We start from the raw sequence: 22,133 nt of genomic DNA, 5'->3' as shown, positions 1-22,133 counted from the left end.
CCTGGGTTTTGAGCACCTGCAGTGCTGGTGCTTTGCACTTTGCCAGCAGTAACTCTTTCCCCCCCTTCGCCAGTGGGTTGCCTTACCCCCCCTTCGCCCCCCCCCTTCGCTCCCCCCCTGTGGGCCCGCGCGCAGGCGTGTTCCGGTCTGGTCCGTGTGGTGCTGTCCGGCAAGCTGCGGCGAGTGACGGACGAGTCCGTGGAAGCTCTGGCGGCCAACAGCGGTGCGGTGCTGCAGGAGGTCAAGGTGGGGGGGTGGGGGGGGGGAGACGGAGTGAAGTGCGGCCCGGTACAAGACCATGACCTGGCGGGTGGCGGACAGTCATACGGGCGCAAGCCCGGACGAGGCTTTTGCGCTTGGGCCCCACTAGTTCGCCCATTCACACACATACATATACACGGCACCGCGTGTAGGGTGCTGTTTGTCGCTGCTACCCCCACCCCTTCTTACTGCTCTCCCCGCAACTCCAATCCCGCCCCCACATACCGCAGCTGACTCGCTCTATGGGCGACCAGTCTCTGGCGGCGCTGGCGACCCACTGCAAGGCGTTACAGTTGGTGAGAGAGTGTGTGCGGGTGTGCGGGTGTGCGGGTTCCTTAGGAGGTGTCTAGTGGTTGGGGTTGGTGGTCGGCAGCAGCTGGAAGGACGACCCGGTACAAAGCCCAGAGGGCGGGAACGTGCGAAGCATCGGGCATCTGGCAGCGCGTGCCTTATGCGCGCGTGAGATGTGGTATTCGTATGTGTGGGTGTATGTATATCTGTAGGTATGCGCCGCTGGCAGAGGTATGTGACAGCCAGGAGACCTGGACCCGCCATGTCCTGGTCGTGAATGGATACAGATCATTATCATCATCATCATGCGTGGGAGCCCTGGGGCTGCACGCCTGGCAGCCTAGAGTGATGCTGTATCAGGGTCTGTTACACCTGAGGGGGTGCCCCGGGTCCTTTCCTCTTGCCCAGGCCCTCCCACACCTGGTTTCGCGAGTGGTTGTGACGGCCCTGTTCGTGGTGCTGGGGCCCACCCTGCCGTGCATTCGCTCATCCCCTCGTGATCCCCTCGTTTGCCCTCCCGCCCGGCCGCCCTCTTTTGTTCGCATTTGTGTGTGAATGTGCGCGATCGGCTTGGTTCGCAGGTGGACTGCTGCAAGTGTGAGCCCGGGGCAGTCACCCCCCAGGGGGTGGCGTGCATGATCAAAACCCTGGCAGCAAGGCAGCAGCAGCAGCCACAGCAGCAGCAACAACAACAACACCAGTTGCCAAAAGCCGCCGCTGCGACTGTTAGTGATACGGCAGCGGTGACGGTGTCTGCAGGGCATGTGGCTGCCGCCACAGCAGCTGGCGGTTGCGGTCGCCGTGGTGGCAGTAGTAGCGATAGCAGTAGCGGCTCCCCCCTTTCATGCTGTGTCCTGAGAGTGGTGCTGCCCAAGGGTGTTTCAGCGGCGGACGTCGTACAGCTGGTCCAAGCAGATGGCGGTGGTGCTGCCGGAGCACACTTGCGTGCTGCCAGCAGTCCCGCGCCACTCCCTACGTCTGGCGGCAAGGAGGCATCCGCCGCAGCGGCGGGTACTGGCTACGGCACTGCGGCGGCGACGGCGGTCGTTTCGGCGTCAGTGCTAAAGCTGGGGTCGACGGGCGGTGTCGGAGATGCAAAGTGTGTGTTTGTGTGAGGCGGGAGAAGGGAGGGGGGAGAAGGGGGCATCTGGCTGCTCTTAGTTCCTCGTGGCGCGGGCCGTACGGCTATGTGGTCCTCAAAAGGCGATAAGCTGCAGCGCATGTGCTCGTCGGCTAGTTGTGCATGTTGTGCTGCGGGTGGGGTCGGGTTTGCTTCGTAACTGCAGGGAGGCCCAGTTGTCCACCGGCGGCAACACCGAGCTCACCAGCTCCCCCATTTCCACGACAAAATATTTATACATACATACATAGACACATACGTACGTACATACATACATACATACACACCTGATCCAACATCCCTCACCAACCCTTAACCCATTTGAGTGACGGCGCGTTCGCTCATAACGTGCGTTGAACCTCCCCCTCCCCCGTGTGTGCCCCGTTTTTAACTTCCTCCCTCCCTTATCCCCCTCTGCCCTCTCCCTCCCTCCCGCCCTCGCGCACCCGCATCCCCACCGTCCCCACCTCCCCCCAGCAGCAGGAGCCAGGCCGGTGTCACGGGAGGTAATTCCGCCTTTGAGGAGGTCGTGGTGCGACTGCCGTAGCAGCGGGTCGTGATGGCGGGGAGGGGGGGGGAAGGGGGGGGGAGGGGAAAACGGGCTACTGCCGCGCGGGTAGGTGCATGTACAGCCGACTGGCAGCCGACGGCAGCAGCACTCTCGTGCCGTCGTCCCGTGGTGCGAATGTACCGCTGCTGCCACGGCGCTGTGATGTGGGTCGGCTGTGCCACTGCCGCAGCCTGGAAAGGGGGAAGGAGGAGGATGATGGGGAGGATAGGTCTTTCTCCTGATGCATCCGCCGGTGGGTATCCGCCATAATCGTTTGGCTATTGGTCCCGATGTGCTGGAGGTTGTAATTTTAATGCGTTCAATTTTGGAAGACCGATCGATGTTTGAAGACCGGCAGCAAGGAGGTGGGTTGGGCTGGAATCGGGCGAAGAGGGCGATTACAGAGGCGTCATCCCCCATGAGTGGAAGGAAGGAAGGAAGGAAGGCTGCCAGGAAGGATTTGCCGTAGTTGCCGGTTGGGGCCAGACCGCTGCTGGGTTTATTGCTTCCCCTTCTGTATTGGGCGTTGCGTAGGTAGGTCAATCATGGTTTTACTCTAGGGGAAATGTGTGCTGCGTGTTTCCCTCAACTTGCTATTGTCACCATTGTTGGAGTTACTGTTGTTGATGTGTTGTTGTTGTTGTTGTTGTTGTTGTTGACAATGGTCATGGTGGCTGTTGGTTTGGTACGGCTTTTGACATGCGGGTCATTTTTTGAGGATTTTAGTAAAAGAATTTCCAACCAAGCTTCAAATGCCCTACAGCTTCTCATCTATAGGTCAACGGTAGTCAGTAGCAGTGGTGCTCAGTGCTGGTGATGACGTTGCTTGGCTGTTCGGTGGCCGAAGGGGATACATGCAGGGGAAGTCGGCGGATGTGGCTGATTTCTGCTTGGTGTTTGGCACCATTGCCGGTGTTGGCACCAATGGCATCTTGCGTGAGAAGACATGTGCTGGTACACTTCCCTTGGCTGTTGGCGATTACTGTGGCCAAGCTGAGAGATTGGGTGTTCTCCGTGTCGGATAGCGCATGTCGGGTTGGACAGGGTGAGGGCTGAGGCTTGGGGGGGACGGAAAAATCGAGGCAGAGGAGGCTTGTGTGCTGAGTGTTGGTGCAGCTTAAAAGGTCCGCTGTACAATGATACACGCGCCACCGCTCCACCGCCTCCTTTGTGATTTGTTTCGTTGACACTTGCCACTTGATTCGGATTTGTGTGTGTCTGTGTGTATGTATGTGTATGTGCCTGTACACCGTCGCTTCATGCGTTCTTAGCTCTTAACAGTCCCATATGTTTGCATGCACTTGGTCTTGTCGTGTTTGCTTATTTTGCATAATTGCACGTGTTTTGCTGTGGCACGGTGTTGGGGTTATTAAACAGCAACGAAGTCGGCGTTGCGTTTATGCAGTCCGTCCGGCGTGAACGCTGTATGTGGGTACTCGCTACGATAGTTACGATAGCGATGCCGTACCACACAGACAAAAACAGTGCCGGTGAACAGGGCGGTATAGCCAGCAGCGCGCATGCGAGGGGGGACCGGGTACTGGCAACCCGCAACGGCAGAGCCCAGTCCCCGCCTTTGTGGTCTTAGGACATGGCCGCACCGCGTCCTTCGCCTCCATGGATGAAAGGTTTCCATGTTCTTTCTGGAAGCTTCCAGGAAGATCCGCGCCCCAAGCATCTTCTCCGCTCTGTTTTGTTCCACCTCTCCTAACGAGTGGCTGTGAGGCCAAACTTCCGTGCCGCGTTGTGAATGTCTACAGAGACTGCAACCGCGCGCACATCATTTTTTGCACACAAGCACACATGAACACACACGACTGTTTTTGTTTGCTTCAAGCACGTCCATGCATCCTTTTTAAAGCGAGATCGCTCTGCTCGACTGCGCATGATGTGTATGTTGTATATCCTGCACGGTGTGTGGTGCTGTGATGTCCGTGTACAGTAGATCCTTCGCGTTGCAGGCATTACACGTGTGTTGTTTACCACGTGGTTTGCACGTGGTTTTCTAGTCATTGGTAGTAAACCGCAAAACGTTTTTTAATCTGGCAGTGTAGTCGTCTCCCCTGTTGCGGTAGGAGGGGTCTCGAAGGAGGTCGCTGCTTTGTGCTTTGTAGAGACGAGTACAAGTATAGTAGTATAGGCAATGTCGCAGTGGCCCTTTTGCGGAGGTCTTGGGGTTAGTGCGTAGCAGCGTAACGACGTCTTGTGACCCCCCCATGTGGATCTGTCTCCGCTGACAATCATGCGCAGGCACTACCAGAGCCAATGTAGACGTGCGGCGCATATAGCTATAGGAGGGGTTCCCATGATGGGTGTTCGTAATAATAGATGCCGATTCCCGCCGGTGAGGATGTAGGTCGGTCAAGTCAGAAAGTGTCTGATCGGCCGGCACGAGGGCCAACTGGAAGCCACATTCACGTGGTGCCCCCCCAGTCAGCGTGTTTACGGTGGTCGTTTCTCGATGTAGCGCACGTCGAGGGTAAGCCGTTTCATAAGGGGGGGAGATAAGCGGTGTGATTCACGGCTGCTCGTTTGCTCTGTTGTTGCAGAGGTCAGATGTATGCAGGGTTGGTCGTGGGTGCGGCATCTGGCTTGAGTAGGTCGTTAGGAAGTATCCGAGGTGGTGGGCAAGTCGACTACTTGACGGGGCGCCTGCATACCACAGTTTTCAATAAGGAATATATGAAATATACCTGGTGGTGTACATTATATTAGGGATGTACTGCGCAGGCAACACTGGGCAGCAGCTACCCAATGCACCAGACAGCAAGCGCCCCAAAACTCTGATGGCATGACAATGGCTTTGTTTTGTTGAGGAAACTTCACTGATGGATTCTCTCGGATGGATTTTGTTTGATTTCAAATGTTCGTTGGTAGTTGGAGGAGGTTGTTTGGATGGTGATGTCGCCGCTGGTGTGAAGGAGAGTCTTTGTGGCCTCCAAACCGCGTGAAGAGCGAAAGGGCTTTCCACACACACGCGCACACACACACACACACACCGGAAGCGGCAGGTAATAATGTGGATGGATGGAGAACAGCTGCTGCTGCGGACGTTGGTGTTCTCACGGTTAACCTGCTACCGATTGTGTCTGCCAGCCCGTCTGTACCAGAGTTCGCAACGCTATGTGTGCGGTGCCCCGTAAGGCCTTGTGAACTCTTTTATTGCTTGGGCCCGTGTTTGAGGGGCGTGAGTGCGAACGAGAAGGCCCCTTTGCAAATGCTCACCCTGATGTGAGAAAACCGCGATTTCACGCGCAGACGGCGACCGATGTAGGTTGGACAGGTTGCTGTACATTCTTTTGACGGCGCTTGAGGCCCGTCTTCAGTCTTCAGATGAAGTGTTCTACTTTGGCCGACTGCTTGCAGGTGCATGTGTGTGCGAAGTTTAATTATTGCTTAGATTCTTGAACGGCTCCGTTTCCTTTTCCTCGCTTGGTTTCGGTGCGCCATGCCAACTGCCAAGTGCATGTGTGTGTGTGTTACATGGTCGTGGGGGTGCGCTCCCCGGATACACCTGCAAACCGCCCATTACGAGCCGAGGTCTCAAGGTCTGCCAGATCGCCGTTAGGCGCCATCCTACCTCGCATGTGCATGTGTGGCACACGGACGGGCAGAGCCTTGCTGAGCACACCGCGACGGGGACGAGTCCATCCATCGCACCTCCTTTCCAGGTCTCATCACAATCGCACACATGAGCGGCGCATTGTTCCGCCTGTTTTGCCCGTTTGGTTGTCCAGTGTTGGTTGGCAGTAACCGAAACCGTTTCGTATTCCAGTTTTGGCTGAAACTGGTTGTTTCCACTGTTAGGGATTTCTCCTTGCGCGCGGCACTCAAGCTCCCCACTTTTTGAAGGGATTCAGTCTTTTGTGTAAAACGTTAAGAGCACCTGGCCTGGCTAACCGTGTGCGGGTACACGCAGTACTGGAGAGGCAGAGAGCATGTGGATGGCTCGCCGATGTTTAACAGTTACGCCCAGCTCCGATAGGGGCGATCATAGGGGCCATCATGCCGCCGCCCACCTTGGGGCTCTGTCCTCTGCCGCCATTCATCACAGGGCTCGTGGCGACCCGATATGCGAAACGGTTGCAAGGCAAAGGGCACGGAATGTCCAATATCCCGCATGAAGATCCTCCAGCATCAAGGTCTCGGGGGCATGGGCCTCTTTACAGGCGGTTCCATATCAGGTGGTGGCTACCACGAATATTGAAGCTTGCCTAGGAATGGGGTTAAATTAAAGGAAACACACGCGCGCTCAAGCATCACAAGCAGAGCTGCTAGGACGAGACAGAAAACCCAACACACGCATCAGACAGACTCCTCATATAGACACGTGCAAAATCATGTTGGCCATTTCGCACCACCGCGAGAGAACAGCTGGCAGCGGGCGGCAGCATGTTGCGGCGGGCTACAGCCTAGGACGGGTTGCAGCTAAGGATACGGAACATAGGCTGAGGAACGGAAGATGCTGCGCAGCTGCTTCAGGCCGTGAAAGCAAGCACAAAGCAAGGGGGGTCTTGCGCGTGGTAGGTGTCAGGTGTAACATTAAGAATCGAAGCGTTGTGCACAGGAAAAGTTTATAAACAGCACTTGGCAAGCTGGCTCTTGCTGCACGTCGCGTCTTTGAGGCGGCGTTTGTATTTGTGTTGCCAAGTGTGACTGGTGGTTGGTTTAAGGCTTGTACAAACTTCCCACATTATAAATACCGCAGACACAGTTTATTGTTTCTGATTAAACTTTCTTAAAGTTTTCCTAGATTATCTAACTGAGTTCTCACTGCATGACCGTTCCCGTATGCCGGTACTGGTAAGTTCGCGCTTGCGGCCATTACCCGGTTGCATCCAGCGGGCGCAGCCAAAACAGGCAACCGTGTAAGTAACATGACGGTTTTTATACAATTGTTATAACGCCGCAGGTTTGCCTGAAGGCGTGAAGGGCATGTGTTGTCAGTGCAGTTCGCACATAGTTAGAAATGCCCTTCTTCATGGGGAGGCTTTTTGTATGAAAGCAGTATACTTTGAGTTGCCGAGAGGGCAGGTTAAGTACTGTTCATGGAGTATTCTATTTGTCACGACTTCTAGGTTCTCATGTACGGCGGGCGTACGAGGGGTTTCCCGGGTGGAAGTGCCCAAACACATCACTAAGGACGAAGGATAGTAACAAACTAACCGAACCGTATGCTTCTGCGTCTAGAGGGAGGCCAATGGACTGCAGAAAAGCCTACCTTGCCTAATAAGTAGTAATGCAAGCGGCTTCGTCCGCATCGAGTATTAATGTATCGCATAAGCAATCAAAAATTCAAGTATGAATAACTATGTTTTGGCTTCCAGTTGTTTGAAGTGGCAAACGAAGCCAACGCCATGGCTTTGCTCATACTTTTTGCGATTGTTACATGCTGCTGGTTACCTTATCCGTGTCCTTCTGAACCCATTCGCTTTGGAAAATTGCGTTACGAGGAGCCCAGTCGTCCTAGCTATCCGGGACTTGCGCCGGCAGGGCCCCAGTCTCTTTCCAACCTGGCACCGCTTCGTCGCTCGGTACAAGTCATCAACAGCGGCCCGGATACCTGGAACGGCGTTACAGATTGTGACGCTCCGTGCCGGGTGAAGCAACGCACAGCCCTCACCCAGCTGTTTTGGGCTTGGAACGGTCCCACTTGGGCGCGTCGTGGTAACTGGCTCAATGACGAGGTACCCCTGTGCCAGTGGGAGGGCGTGCTGTGCTGCCTGCCCACCCTTCTGGATGGCTCCATCCCAGCCGACAGCGACTGCCCCGCTGAGGATGGGGCTCTAACCGGCCTGGTGCTGCCGTCAAACAACATCTCGGGCGCCATGCAGGATGTGCCCTGGGTGTCGTTCAGCTCCTCGCTAAAGTGCGTGCCTCTCCGTGCGAGTGAAGTGATGTCTCTTTCTGCGGGGAGGCAGAGATCTGGCCTTGCGAAACTTTTTGTGTTATCGCCGTAGTCTGGGGTATTAGACATAGCTGACATTGTGGTGATTTGGATTTTGTGGGATTATGTACGTGTATGTATGTGTGTGTATACCTGTATGTACCTCTGTGTAAGGTTGTGCATGCACCTGCAACCTTCCTTCTGGTTGCACCGGGGGATCGGCTTGGCGGCTGGGCAGTGGGCACCTGTACGAGTACGTGACTGTGTGCGGTGGCGTCGTACGGTGTATGTATGTACGTCCGCACACATGTATGTGTATGTCATACTCTGAACATCTAGGAGTTGAAGGGACGCAGAGCGCCTGCGTCAAAACGCACAGCGCCTGCGTGTGTATTTATGTATTTATGTATGTATGTTCGTGTGAAGGGAAACGTGCGCCACGGGCGACCATGGCGGTCAGGCGGGCAGCGGTGGTATGGGGGCGGTGTCCGGAGCAGTCGAGGTAGGGGTAGGGGCGGGGGTAGGGGCGGGGGTAGGGGCGGGGGATGAGCGGAGCTAGCAATGCCACCGACCCGCATCCCCCTCCTCTGCCCTGGAAGAGGGTGGGAAGGCTACCGCCGCCCCAGGGACCAGCTAGCGCCCTCTCACACACACGCATCGCATGAAATATTGACCACATGGCTGTACATGCCTCTAACCTTAATCGTACTTGCCGTACCTGCGAAGGCTTATCATCCTGGACGAAAACGGGCTGACTGGCAGCCTTGGCGCGCTGCGGCCGTTGAGTCACCTAGCTCACGTGAGCCTGGCCAGCAACCAGCTCTCAGGCCGCATATCAGAGCTCGGTGCAGCAGCCGAGGATGTGGAACCACCGGCGGTAACCGGCGGCGACAATGGCAGCAGCAGCAGCAGCAACAACAACAACAGCAGCAGCAGCACCAGCTATGGCGGCACCGGCAACGACGGCTATGGCGGTGCCAATGCCGTATCAGTCGGTTTCTTAACGGAATTGGTGTTTTTGCGGTTGGCCTCCAACCACCTGTCGGGGAGGTTGCCTGTGTGGCTGCTGCAGCACCCCTCGTTACAGGTGGGGGGTGGGGAGGGTAAGGGGTTTAATACTCGTACGGCAGGACACATGTTGCTGCTGCTTCGCGTTTCTGCTGCCCTGTACAGCATCGTACGCCGATGCACTGTACATTGCCGTACTCGTACGTCTGCTCACGTGCCTGCAGTACTTGGATCTGTCCGGCAACTCGCTAGAAGGCCCCGTGCCTCCCGAGCTCTTCTTAGGGCCCAACCAGCTGCGCAGTGTACGACTGTACGGCAATCGGCTGTCAGGACCGCTGCCAGTCTTGCCGTCCACAGCCGCCATCGTCGGTAAGCACCTGCACTTGTAATTGGAGTCGTACTCCTCTGTCGTACTCCTCTATCGCTGCCGTCACCGTTTTTTGCCGTAATTCCTCTCTGTCGCGTTGTCATGCGCTGGGCGGCGCGTTGCTGCTATTGCGAGGGGGGGTGGGAGGGGGGTAACCCGCGGGGGGTTGCCGCTTGTACGAATCACGATAAAGGACACGATTTCACTTCCTACGGCATTCGATTCGATTCCAGAACAGAAACCCTGGAAAGCCCAAAACCCTGCACCGCCCCTTGCATGTCCCTACATGGCCCCTACATGGCCCCTACATGGCCCCCGTGCTGTTCTGCCTCATGTGTCGTACGTCGTTTTGATGCACTGCCGTACACTATCCTTAGCACTACATACGATGGTCCCTGTCCGGTTTCACACAGAGGACCTGAGCTACCTGGACATCTCGTCCAATGAACTGTACGGCACGCTGCCCACGTACCTGGGCTCCCGTGCCAAGTTGTCGTACCTGGACGCGTCACACAACCGCTTGACGGGCCCCGTGGCTCCGTTGCTGTCGTACTCTCCGTCCCTCTACTTTTTATCGCTCCGAAACAACTCCCTCAATGGCTCGCTTCCCACCCGTGTTCTGGGCGCATTACAGCTGCAGGTCGGCGGTGGTGTGGATGTTGTGTGCGTGTGTGTGGGTGGGTGGGTGGGTGTGTGGGGGGCGGCCCAAAAATGTGCGTTTTGGGGGTAGGGGGGAAAGACAAGCATTGGCGGAAGGGGTGGGGGTGTCAGGACCAGCCAAGCTGGTTGGGGAGGGACCCCTTAGGCCTGGGGGGAGGTGTGGGGCAGTACTGGCGCAGGCCGTACGGTGGAATAGTCCCACGTGGTTAAGGGTGCGGGTAAGGGGGGGCTGGGTTTTGGTAGTGCATGCGCCGGGGGTTGTACAAGGTCAGAGGGTGGGTCAGGGCAGGGTGTACGGAAGCCTGCAGGTTGGGGGAGTGAGGTGGGTAAGTAGAGGTAGGGATAAGGGGAGGGACGGAACCTCGGCCTTGCCAACCCCCGGGCACCTTTCCTCTGAAAAACACCTCAATAGTTGCTCCGCACATCCAGCCCGTGGGCCCCTCCCACCTGCGCTGTCTCCGCCCCACCCAATACGTACACAAAACACATTCCCTCCCCCCCGCTTCCCTCTCCCCCCGTTTCCCGCGGCCCCTAATCCAGCACCTGGATCTGTCGCTCAACTCCCTGAGCGGCTCCCTACCCTCGACCCTCCCCGGGCGGCACCTCGTGTCACTGGCCGTGGAGGGAAACCCCGCGTTGAGGGGGGAGCTACCCGGGGGTGAGGTCCAGGGTGGGGTTGTGTCTGGGTGTATGTGTGTATGAGCGGGCGCAGGTATACGGCGCGGGGGTTGTCGTATAAAGAAAAAACGAAATATGTGCTGACGTCCAAAGTCGGGTGTAGAGGTGTGAGTACTTGAGTGGGAAGAAGAGGCGGTATATGCGTATATGGTTTTGGGGGCCGTAACCGAAGACGTGATAGAGGGGTTGCAGATGGGTTTGCGGAGGAGATTCCTGCCTGCATTCGCATATGTACATGCATGCAGACATGCAGACAAACAGACAGACAGACAGACAGACAGGCAGACAGGCAGACGGACTGCAGCGCCTTCCCCGGACGGAGTGTCTGCGTCGTGTGTTGGCAGCATGAGTCGGGTCGGCAGCACATAAGACTAGCCGCGACTTGTGCTGTCTTGTGTGTGCGCCTGACGAACCTTGCGCTGTGTTTCGGCTTCGGGGCCCACCCGGCTTTCACGGCCGACAGTATAAATCTAAGTCGTACATACATGCATACGTGCATGCGCAGGTCTGTCCTCGCTCACCTTCCTGGACATCAGGCACACCGGCCTGCAGGCTGCCCTCCCGGGAGCGCTGGGGCTGCCACCCTACCTGAGGCTGTCCAACAGGTGAGGAGGGGGGAGGGGGCAGGGGGGCTAGCCGTTGTGGGTGCTGTGCTGTGCTGTGCTGTGCTGTGCTGTGCTGTGCTGTGCTGTGAAGTCTCTATCAAAAAGCGATCATAGCGATAGCGTGGTAAAGTACCTCGAGTCCAAACAAAACCAAAGAATCCCCCTTTGCCGGTTTGCGTCCCAATTACCATCTTTTTTCATCCTCTCCCTCCCCCCTCCCGCCCCCTTACCCCCTCCCGCCCCGGCAGCACCCTCACCTTCCTCGCAGGTGGTGAGGAAGACCGCTCCGGAACCAGAGGACCCTTCTGCCCCTTCACCGTACTGCCCAGCGGCCAGCCTGCGCTCGTCCCGCCGTACTATTGGCAGTACGACGGATGCACCTGCGTCGGCGGTTACCTCCCCGTGTACACAACCACCACAACCAATGCCGTTGCTGCTGCCGCCGCCGCCGGCACCACACGCCGCGTCGTCAATATGTCCTGTACGGCACCATCCCCCTCGCCATCACCCCCCGACATCCCGAAGTCCGCCTTCAACTCCTCGCCCACGTCATCTTGGCCTTCACACTCGGATAGCAGCATTTCCCCCTCCTCCCCCTCCTCCCCCTCCTCCGCCTCCTCCTCCCGCTTCCCCTGGTGGGCCGCCGCGGTGGCGGCCGTGAGTTTGTTGGTGCTGGCGGTGGTGGCGGTGGTGGTGGTGGTTAGGCGAGTGGGCCCATCCCTGGAGTCGTACCTCTACTGGGGTTCGCTGGCGGGGAAGAGAACACCGCCCGGTGGGTAGGGGGAGGGGGGGTTAGTGGTACATATGTATGTTTGTATGTTTTAATGAACTGATCTGCGACAGGCCAGTGACGAGAATGACAATGGAGCGACTTCCTAACCTAACCGCTAACCGCTAACTGCGTAACACCTTTTAGCTCTAATCACTGTTTACAGGTGGCAACCGACGGGGCCGCAGCTGCGCGGTTACATTGGTGCTAACTGACGGTACGACATAAGTACGGGGGCCAGGACCGGCCGTACATCCCTGGGGGGGATTTTGGGGTTGGAGGGGACAACGGGAGGGATAGGTGTACAGCGGGGACGAGCGGCGGTTTACTTTTTGTGTAGCACAATAGTGCTCGTCGATTGCACATGGCGGCACCTTTTCCTTGGTTCGTCCTTCCCCCAGCTCTTCTTTCCCCTTCCCCCCTCCCCCCTCCCCGCCTGCCCGCCTCCCCGCCTCCCCGCCTCCTCGCCTCCCCCTCCAACCCTCCCCCCTCCCCCTTCCCTCCCCGAAGTGGAGGGCAGCACGGAACTGTGGGAGTGGGACACCGTGAGTTGGGTTGGGGGCGGGTGGGTTGGCGTTGCAGCTGCGTTGTTGGGCAGTATGTTGGTCTCTATGTATGTATGTATGTATGTATGTATGTATGTATGTATGTATGTATGTATGTATGTATGTATGTATGTATGTATGTATGTATGTATGTATGTATGTATGTATGACTTAGATTACACTGTGGGCTGCGAGAGCCGGGGGCCGAAGCCGAAACACAGCGCAAGGGTCGGGAGCACACAGCACAAGTCGGTTAGTCTTGTGTGCTCCCGACCCCGACTCAGACTGCCAACACTCTACGCAGCCACTCCGCAGCCCCTCCATCCGGGGATGGCGCTGCATTGAATACACCACGAAGGGCTCTCAGGTCCCGCTAGAGCGAGTCCACAAGTCTCAGCTAGGGCAAAGTCAAAGGCTCTCTGAAACAACCCCCCAAAACACCACCAACGAAAACGGGATTCGAAGGGAAAAACAAACAAACAAACAAAAATACGGTTAGGGCAGTCCCGGCAGGGGAGGGCTCCTGATATACCTAACAGGCCAACAAAAAAACCTCCAAGAGAGAAAGGCTAAGAGAGCTCGACACCACAAGACGTCTTGCAACCACCTTAAAACAACTGACCTCCACCACCTGTCCCTTCCTGGGCTGGTCCAGGGGAGAAGTAGCCTTATAAAGAAAGGGGATTCCGCACAAGCCTGATCACCACTGCAGGGGCCCGGGATAGTCCGGCGAGACCACAAAAGCGTTAGCGTTGCCACGACACACAGCTCCTAGACCCTCCAGAAAACCGCAGGGGGAGGATTGTAGCCCGCACGGCGCCTCCCCCTTACCGCCACTAACCTGAACGGTTGGTCCTCCGGAAACCTATTCACCCTGTATGTATGTATGTATGTATGTATGTATGTATGTATGTATGTATGTATGTATGTACTGTGCTACGCTGTGTTGTGCTGTGTGGGTTGACTCCTCTTCTCATCATCAAAAGGTCATGCAGCCTTCAGCCCCCTGTTTGTTTTCCAGCGTGCGCGAGCGCAAATGTGCCTGAGTTGCGGTGCTGACGTTCGTACATGCCGTACAGGACCTGATGGCGGCTGCCATAGAGCTTCATGACCACACACTGCGATTCAACTTGTCGAGGTGGCAGGGGTACGAGGTGCAGACGGAGGTGCGCGGGGGCGGGTTTCAGGGTTTCCGGTTGCTCATCGCTGGGCGGAAAAATCCCCCTCCCCCTCCCCCTCCCTAGGGTTTGGTCGCTCTCCCTTCACGGACGCCACCCCACTCCACCCCACTTTACTTTACGTTTTCTCTGCGTTTTCTCTCAACTGGGGGAGAGGGAGAGGGAGAGGGAGAGGGAGAGGGAGAGGGAGAGGGAGAGGGAGAGGGAGAGGGAGAGGGAGAGGGAGAGGGAGAGGGAGAGGGAGAGGGAGAGGGAGAGGGAGAGCGCGACCCAATAACCCCTTACGAGGACTGACGCTCCATCCCACCCAGCCGTTACCACGGTACCGTGGCGTACATGCACACAAACACACACGTCCCTCCCTCCCCCCTACATTTCCCGGCCCCAGGGCGACGCTTTCCTGGTTGCCTTCCACGAACCAGCCGATGCTCTTGGCTGGTGCATCACTTCACAATTGCTGCTCCTGAGTGAGTGTGTTTGTGTGTGTGGGAGGGGGGAAGCGGAGGAGGAAGGGGGGAGGAGGGAAGTGTGGGCGAGAAGGGAGGGCGGAAAAGAAAAAGTGGATCGAGCGGTTGTGCGGCGGGGGGCCTAACGTATGAAGTGATACCACCACCACCGCGGGGTCGGCAGTTAGGAGGGAGCTCACGGGGGTAGCTACCGACATCACCTATCGGCCCACCTGGCGGGTACCACAAGGCCGCCGGTGTAATGCGAGGTGTAGTGCAGTGCAGTGCAATGGAAGTGCAATGGAAGTGCAGAGCTGCGGCCGGAGGTTTCTCCTACAGATCTCCAGTCGGCTTAGCAAGGGTCGGCACACACACCCCTGCAATGTCGCCCTCCCGATGGAACCCCCTGAACCCCCTAGTCCTTACGTCCCCCTAGTTCTTCACGACGCATCCTGCCGGCCCACCCCCGCTGCATCCTGCTCTGCTCCCGGTTTGTCTTCCCGCCGTATACGTTTGCTGTACATATATCAGATGCTGAGTGGGATCCGGAGCTGTTTCGTCATCATAAGGCCTCCATCGACACTATCGAATCGCTCCAGGGGGGTCCCCCCGGTCGAACCCTCCTCTCCGCTCCCGCCTTCAATTCAAACACCTACCCCCACAACGACCAGTTCCGCACCCACATCCTCACGAATGTGAGTTCAAATCTAAATATCAACTTTACGCAGCAGCAGCAGCAGCAGCAGCAGATGCCGCCGTTATCGATGCTGCTCCAATCGCACCCGCATTTGCTGTCCCACGTGGTACAACAGCAACCACCACAACCACCGATGCAGCAGCAGCAGCAGGGGCCGCCATCGCGGGCGCCTTCACAGCACTTGTTCTCGCTCATCCAAAGCTACCTACAACAGCAACCTCAACATCCCCAACACCCGCAACAACTCCAGCAGCAGCAGCCCCAACAGCCCCAGCAACAACAGTCGTCCCCGGGCATGGACGCCAGCCGCCCGTCAAGTGACCCATCCCCCGGTGTGATTTCCCTTCGACACGCCAGTAGCGGTAGCTTTACCAGCCTACGACAGTCAGGAATAGTCGTGGTTGGCGACCCGCCGGCGGCCCCCGCGGGCACGGCGACGATGACGACGAGCAACGGGTACGGCAGCGACCAGCAACCAAGGCGTGTGGTCAGCGTCGGCGGCGTGCGGCCGCCGCCACTGCTACTGCCGCCGCCCCCGCCGCCGCAACTAATGCTGAGCAGTGGCGGCGAAGCGACAACGGTAGCGGCAGCGGCAGCTGCAGCTGCAGCGGCGACGGCTGATTTCGGTGCTGCTGACGGCGACGCGCTGCTGCTGACGGAGGGTGCGACTTCGTTGTTGGTGGACCCCACAACGATGACGAGGACGAGGACGATGATGATGCCCCCCTCCTTGCAGATCCGTACCTTGTCGGATCCCCCTGTTCGGGGACCCCCTCCCGCGGGGGATTGCACCGGGGTGGCGCCGCAGGACGTGTAGGTGGGGGCGGGGGTGGGGGTGGGGGTGGAGGCTGGGGGTGGGGGTGGAAGGGTGGGGGTGGAGGGTGTGGGTGGAGGGTGTGGGTGTGGGTGGAGGGTGGAGGCTGGGAATGGTTGGAGGTGTGGAGGTGGGTTGGGTTACGGGGAAGGTGATTCACGGCGCCGTTGGCGAGCACTACGATAATGATACACATCGCCGGAAGCTCCGCGGGCCCTCTTGCCTTTGTCGTATCGGCTCGTACATCAGTACACCCTACACTCATACACACATAAAAGCATACATACATGCACGCACACACAAGCGTACACAGCACTATCCCTGACCATCATCTTGTGTCCCATAAAATTCCCCCCTTTCCCTCCCCAACCCCCAACGTCACTTCGCCCCTCGACCCCGTCGACAGCCTGATGAACGTCGACAGTCCCGGCGTTGCTGCTGCCGCAGCAGCAGCCGCAGCGGCGGCGGCGGCGGTGGCGGCAGCAGCGGCACCCCCGCCGCAGCCACAATCGCCCTCCGTCGCGGCCGTTGCCGCCGCCGCCGCCACCTCCTCTGACAAGCCTCCCCCGGACGACTGGTCCCGCTACATCCGGCTGGGGGTGCTGTACAGGGGATTACGTGTACGGATGGGGGTGGCTACAGGTATGACGGACTGCAACATCCGCGGCAACTCCCGTCCCGAGTATTACGGGGAGGTGCGGAGGCGGTTGCAGGCGGTGGCGGACTTACCACAGGGAGGGCAGGTAAACCCTGTGTGTGTGCCATGCCGTGCCGTGCGTGTGCGCGTGCGTGAACGTTTGCGTGTGTGTTTTCCCCCTCTCCGTCACACCACATCTATATCTCCACTCCACATGTTCATCATTCCATCCCCCCCCCACACACGCACACCTCCCCTGCCCTCCGCAGATTCTGATCGACGCCAGCACCTTCAACGCCACGCAGGACAACCTCACCGCGCTCAGTATTCGAGTGCAGAGGCTGCTGTGCTACCACCACAAGGGCCGCCACAGACCCATGGGTCACCACCACCTGCACTCGGGCAAAGTCGCCGCCGCCTCAAGCATGGCGCGCCTGGCCACCTCCAGGGGCGTCCGCAGCGGCCATTCACGACATCCCCTCGACATGGCGACGGCTCCAGAACCATCCATTGAGACGACTGGGGGAGGTGCGACGACAGGGTACGACAGTGCTGGCAGCGGCGGCGGCGGTGGAGTGAGTTTCAGACTGCTGGGGACGCTGGCGGTGCTGGGCCGGCAGACGTCTCGTCCTGGGATGGGGGCGATTGGGGCGGCGGCGGCGCCGCCGGCCAGTGCGGGTGGTGGCGGCGGCGGCGGTAGCCTGACGGTAGGTTTTTTGGAAGGATTTTTAGGATACCGAAATCTAATAATCGTTGCGCATCCACGCCCTGGTCTGATGCATATATTGACCGGGCGTGCAGAGTAGCGTGCTCTCCTATGAGGATTCACTTCCGCGTTAAAATGGGGACGAATTGGAACCGATGCACTCGGCTTGCAAAAGACAATTCTCTTCGGGACGAATAGATGGCCTTTGATTGAGAATGCGTGCCTGTTGGGTCCTTCGGTAACCCTTCGGTAACAACAGGTCCCAGGTTCGAGGCCCATCAGCGGATTATCTCGCTTCATTGGACACAGGCTCCCCTCCGGCGGGGCCAGCAGTCCTCGCGGACCGCCCACACCCAACGCAGCCGCAACCGGTCCGCAACAGCAACTTCAGCAACAGAGTCAACAGCTGCCGGTACAGCCGCAACAGCAACATAATCAGGCGCCACAGCTCCTAAGCCGGAGATTGCTCGGCGGCTACAGCGCCAGCGACCCAACCATGCCGGCAGCTGCAATGCTGGCGTCATCATCGCACGCGTTGCTGACGAGCGGCGGCGGCGGCGGCGGCGGTGGCGGCGGGTCAGGGGTTCGGGTCAGGGATTCCTCGGGGCTTTGGTTCACTGCCGCCACCGGCGGCTTGGCGGAAATGCCTAGCGGCGGCGGCGGTGGCGGCGGGTCAGGGGTTCGGGTCAGGGATTCCTCGGGGCTTTGGTTCACTGCCGCCACCGGCGGCTTGGCGGAAATGCCTAGCGGCGGCAGTGTCGGTGGCGGCGCTGACGGAATCTCGTCCAAAGCCTTAAGAGGCGTCATGGACGTCAACTGCAGTGCCGTCGCATTACCAGGTCGCAGCAACGGGGCCGCCGGCGGCGGGGCCGTCACCGCTGCCGTCAACAGCGGAGCCGCATGCACTGACGGCAGTGGACAACTTGGCGCCTACGGCGGCGGCGGCGGCGGGATCGGAACCGCCATCGGTTGCGGCGGCGGCGGCGCGGCAGGCAGCTTTTCCATCTCCGAGCAAGATGTGACATTGCAACTGGGATCTTACTTTGACCTGGCGCACAGATGGAGGTGAATAAGGCCCACCTGTACGGATGTACGGCCTGGGGATAAGAGCATATAGGGGCTTGCATCCATTTACTCACCCTGCTACCCACTCATCCGCTTCTAACCCCCTCTCCTGCCCGCCTGCCCTCAAACTTTCCTCCCAGCCTCATTCAGATAGACATACTGACCGACACACATGTGCGCATCGTTTTCTAGTCCACCCTGGGTAAATTGTGATGATCCGGAGCAGTTCTAGTTGGTGTTCTTTTGGCCGTAGCACTACTGTAAACAGCCCCAACCGTAAACAGCAAATTACGACCCCAAACAGTAAGATGTAATCACACACGTGCACATGATCTTCTTTCCCCCCCCAGCCAACCCCGGGATCCGGCGTCAGCGCCGCTACCCTCCCTGCCGTCGGTTGGTTACCAAGCTGCCACCGCCGCCACCGCCGCCGCCGCCGCCGCGGCCGCGTCCTGCGCTGGCGGCCTCCGATCCGCCGCCGCCGGTCATGGCGGTGGCGACAGCAGCGCTGCCGGTGTTGGCGGCGGCGGCGGCGCCAACAGCACATCGCTCCTGGATGCCGCTGCCGTAGCCACCGCTGCCGCCACTCTATCCCCAGCGCGGCGCGGCGGCCCTTCTCTATCTGTCGGCGTGATGGCCATGGGCGTGTTTGAGCTTCAGGCCGGCAGCACCGTGGAATACGTTGGGCTGACGCAGGTAGGCAGTTGGGGGTTGGCGGTTGGCAGTTGGCGGTTGGTTGATCATGAAGGGAAGTCTATAGCCCCTCAAGGGGCTGTTCACCGTTCCTGAATTGTGGTCTGATCACATTACCTACCGCTACCTAAGTACGACAGTACGGCTCCACCACACCCTGCGCAACAATAAAACAAATACTGTTTGTAAATAGGGGGGTCCTTGTGAAGCAGCTGCCCGCGTTTCCAAAGCACGTATGGTGTTGGATTGTAAGGTGCCCAAGTACGTTTGCGAGGAAGAGAATGTGGCCAGGCTGGAGAGGAAAGCAGTGCAGTGGCATATTGGAATGTGAGATTAGCGTAAGCGAGTTACAAGGCGTTTTATTGCACAGGCGAGTTTACGTGCAAATCTTTCACCGTAGCATCAGTCCTCAGTCCACTTCTTGGAACGAACATCAGCATAGGTCCAAGCCCTCTCGCTTGGAGGGATATGCAAACAAACATCCTGATAGGGGTAAACTCGCACGCTACCGAGCATTCAACCGAGCACATGCATGCTTAGTTGAATGGTGAGATGCGACCCCCCCCTTCATTTCGTGCTCGGCAAGCCTGCCACCGCGTACCGGATATGTTGGCGATGTTACAGAACGCTGCACCTTGGTTTCTGTGCGCATTGCGTACGTTGCTCGACCCCGCCGACCAAAACTACACGTGCCCAACTGAAGACATTCCCGGTGGTTGTGCAGCAGCTCTTGAGGCTGTTGCTGGCTGAAATCTATCCTGAGCTGTTGCAACACGGCTAACGCGGGCACGTCCCTATGCACAGCAAATAGCTGTTCCAAGCCAACAGCGGCGTCCATGTCACCGACAAGGCTCTAAACGTCTTATCTGTTCTTATGTTTAATTAAGTTTATGTATGTTATACTTTGCGCAACTTTGTAATTTGACTTTACTCTGAACAAGGTGCTGCATACAACTGCCTCTTCGCCAGCGCTTCATCTTCCGCGGCAGTTTCACGAGCCCAGAGTTGCAAGCTACGACGTTGGCTTTCTGTGCTTTTAGTTACTGCAAAGCATCCACGCAATAGTCCAGCCTGCATGCCGCGTGCGGCTATGGCCAACATGCCCACCTGCGCAACGCGCTGGCGCACCTGGTCCTATTCCGCCAAGAAAATTTATATACACTTGTACAGGCGCATTTTGCGAATCGCACGCGCGCATCCGCACGGCGAAATTCGCTCCTGGATTTTTTGGGACGATGTACGAACTGTTTATTCGCGAAGTACGACCGGACACATTTGTGCGAGGGGCTGCTTAAACATTTTTTCCATTTTTCTGTGATGTCGTGACATTGTGTCTATCCACCCTCCCTCTTTCCGCAATCCATAAACCCTAACCAACGAAAACATAACCAATAACCAATAACCATTAACCGCGACAACGAACACATGCCCAACAGATTTTAGTGCCTGGGTTGGAGGAGAGGGCCCGGCTGTGTCGCCTGCCGTACGACCCCCGACAGCTGACTCCTGGTTACCTGGACGCCCCGGCGGCCCCCGCGGCCCCCCTCGGTGGCGGAGGGGCAGCTGGCGGGGCAGCCGGAAGGGTGGCCGGGGCAGGGAGCCTGCTATACGGCGGCGGGGGGCCCTCTCCGGACCCAAGCCGGCAAACACACCACCACCATCACCACCACCATCATCATCATTGTTATCATCATCATCATCATCATCATCATCATCACCACCACCACCTTCGTACAGCGACACCGTCCATGCCACAACTTCCCCCCGTGGCCGTTGTGTTTTGCAGCATGGAGAGGTGGGGGGTGGTATTGGGCTTGGGGGGAGTGTGGGGTTGGGGTAAGATGCGGTGGGGAGAGGGCGAGTTTCAGTGGGGGTTTGGGCACAGCTCCTTTCGAACCTCCAGCAATACCAGGGTGGCAGCATTGAGCATCGCACCTCGTGTCATCAACATTGTGGGCCGCGCGTGTGTTTCTTTGCACTTACATTTACTAATGTACGGACGTACGGACGTACGGACGTGCCGATAACAGGTACCCCGAGATGGTAGCCGTGAGCCGAGACTTGTCGTACGATGTACTGTCGGTATTCAACGACTGTGTACGACGCAGCTTATTGGCGTGTGGCGGTTACGAGTGTCAGGAGCAGGAGGGGCATTTCATGGTGGCGTTTTCGGAGCCGAGTACGGCACTGGAGTGGTGTCTGATGTTGCAGGAGCTGGTCATGGAGGTACGGCAGGAAAAAGGGGAGAAAGGGGAGGAAACCGTTGGAAAGCCCCAGTCTGCAAGGCGGCTTGGCTGGTGTGTATAACCTCAGGTGTGGCTATAGTTGAAGCTGGCTGAGCTCCGTCCTCCCTCCATCCCTGCCACCACCTCTGAAATTTTCAGTTGACAGTTGACAGTTGGTTTGCTGCCGCATACTTTGGCATATACCAAATGATTGCGGCCCTTCCTCCCTCGTGGACACCGACCGTTTCAGGGTTGCATTACTTTTCGGTGTTATAGAGATATCCTTTTTGCTGTACACGTTTTCATAATTTCCTCACTTGGCGGTGACGCCCGCTAATGGCCCGATAACTTCATCTTTGCCCGCTAACTTCCGCGTTTTGAATACCCTTTCCAACGCTCCAACCTCTCTCCCCCTTTCCCCCTGAGAAGAATCTCCCTCGTCTCCCCCTCCTCTCCCTCCCTCCTCTCCCCCCTTCCCATCCCCCTCCTTTCCCCCTCCTGTACATGGGGCCTGGGGCCTCTTACCCCCCAGATCCCCTGGACGGCACCCATGCTGTGTCTGCCGGGTATGCAGGAGCAGCTGCACCCCCTCACGGGTTCGGTGCTATTCCGGGGCCCCCGCGTGAAGGCGGGGCTGTATGCGGGGCTGCCCACGCGGGTGGGGCCGCACCCCACCACCGGCAGAGCGGATTATTATGGTGAGGAGGGAGAGAAGGGGAGGAGGGAGGGGAGGGGGGAAAGGGCTGCGGCTTTTGGGGGGAGGCTGGTGCAGCAGCAGGAGGAGGAGAGGAGGGAGGGAGGGAAGGACGGGGGGCCAGAAAACCGCCCTGGGTTTTCTTTCGTTTCACCCAGAAAGCCTACAGTCGTGTCATGTGCGTCTCCAGGCGGCGACCGCCGCCGCCGTCGCCGTCGCCGTCACCGCCACCCCACC

At 58.2% G+C, this 22,133-nt stretch overlaps 1 protein-coding gene across 1 annotated transcript in view; it reads left to right on the top strand.

Annotated features, from left to right (window-relative positions):
• Positions 1–7,579: 7,579 nt before the first annotated feature.
• The window catches only part of VOLCADRAFT_90322 (uncharacterized protein), a gene marked incomplete at both ends in the record, with an annotated part of 18,945 nt that continues 4,391 nt past the window's right edge, over positions 7,580–22,133 (top strand). Inside the window, 22 exons of the mRNA XM_002949920.1 lie at positions 7,580–8,091; positions 8,836–8,954; positions 9,182–9,196; positions 9,283–9,486; positions 9,898–10,124; positions 10,685–10,802; positions 11,328–11,427; positions 11,676–12,199; positions 12,363–12,413; positions 12,707–12,741; positions 13,821–13,907; positions 14,308–14,386; positions 14,897–15,060; positions 15,316–15,724; positions 15,871–16,006; positions 16,283–16,571; positions 16,783–17,220; positions 17,479–18,284; positions 18,635–18,980; positions 20,764–20,813; positions 21,008–21,203; positions 21,735–21,900. Coding sequence (XP_002949966.1) covers positions 7,580–8,091; positions 8,836–8,954; positions 9,182–9,196; positions 9,283–9,486; positions 9,898–10,124; positions 10,685–10,802; positions 11,328–11,427; positions 11,676–12,199; positions 12,363–12,413; positions 12,707–12,741; positions 13,821–13,907; positions 14,308–14,386; positions 14,897–15,060; positions 15,316–15,724; positions 15,871–16,006; positions 16,283–16,571; positions 16,783–17,220; positions 17,479–18,284; positions 18,635–18,980; positions 20,764–20,813; positions 21,008–21,203; positions 21,735–21,900 — 5,071 coding nt within the window. The remainder of the gene's footprint in view (positions 8,092–8,835; positions 8,955–9,181; positions 9,197–9,282; positions 9,487–9,897; positions 10,125–10,684; positions 10,803–11,327; positions 11,428–11,675; positions 12,200–12,362; positions 12,414–12,706; positions 12,742–13,820; positions 13,908–14,307; positions 14,387–14,896; positions 15,061–15,315; positions 15,725–15,870; positions 16,007–16,282; positions 16,572–16,782; positions 17,221–17,478; positions 18,285–18,634; positions 18,981–20,763; positions 20,814–21,007; positions 21,204–21,734; positions 21,901–22,133) is intronic.

Source organism: Volvox carteri, assembly GCF_000143455.1.
Source record: "Volvox carteri f. nagariensis unplaced genomic scaffold VOLCAscaffold_16, whole genome shotgun sequence".
Classification (NCBI taxonomy): domain Eukaryota; kingdom Viridiplantae; phylum Chlorophyta; class Chlorophyceae; order Chlamydomonadales; family Volvocaceae; genus Volvox; species Volvox carteri.
The sequence above is the reverse complement of the archived record's forward strand: the minus strand, read 5'-3'. Positions and strand labels throughout refer to the sequence as shown.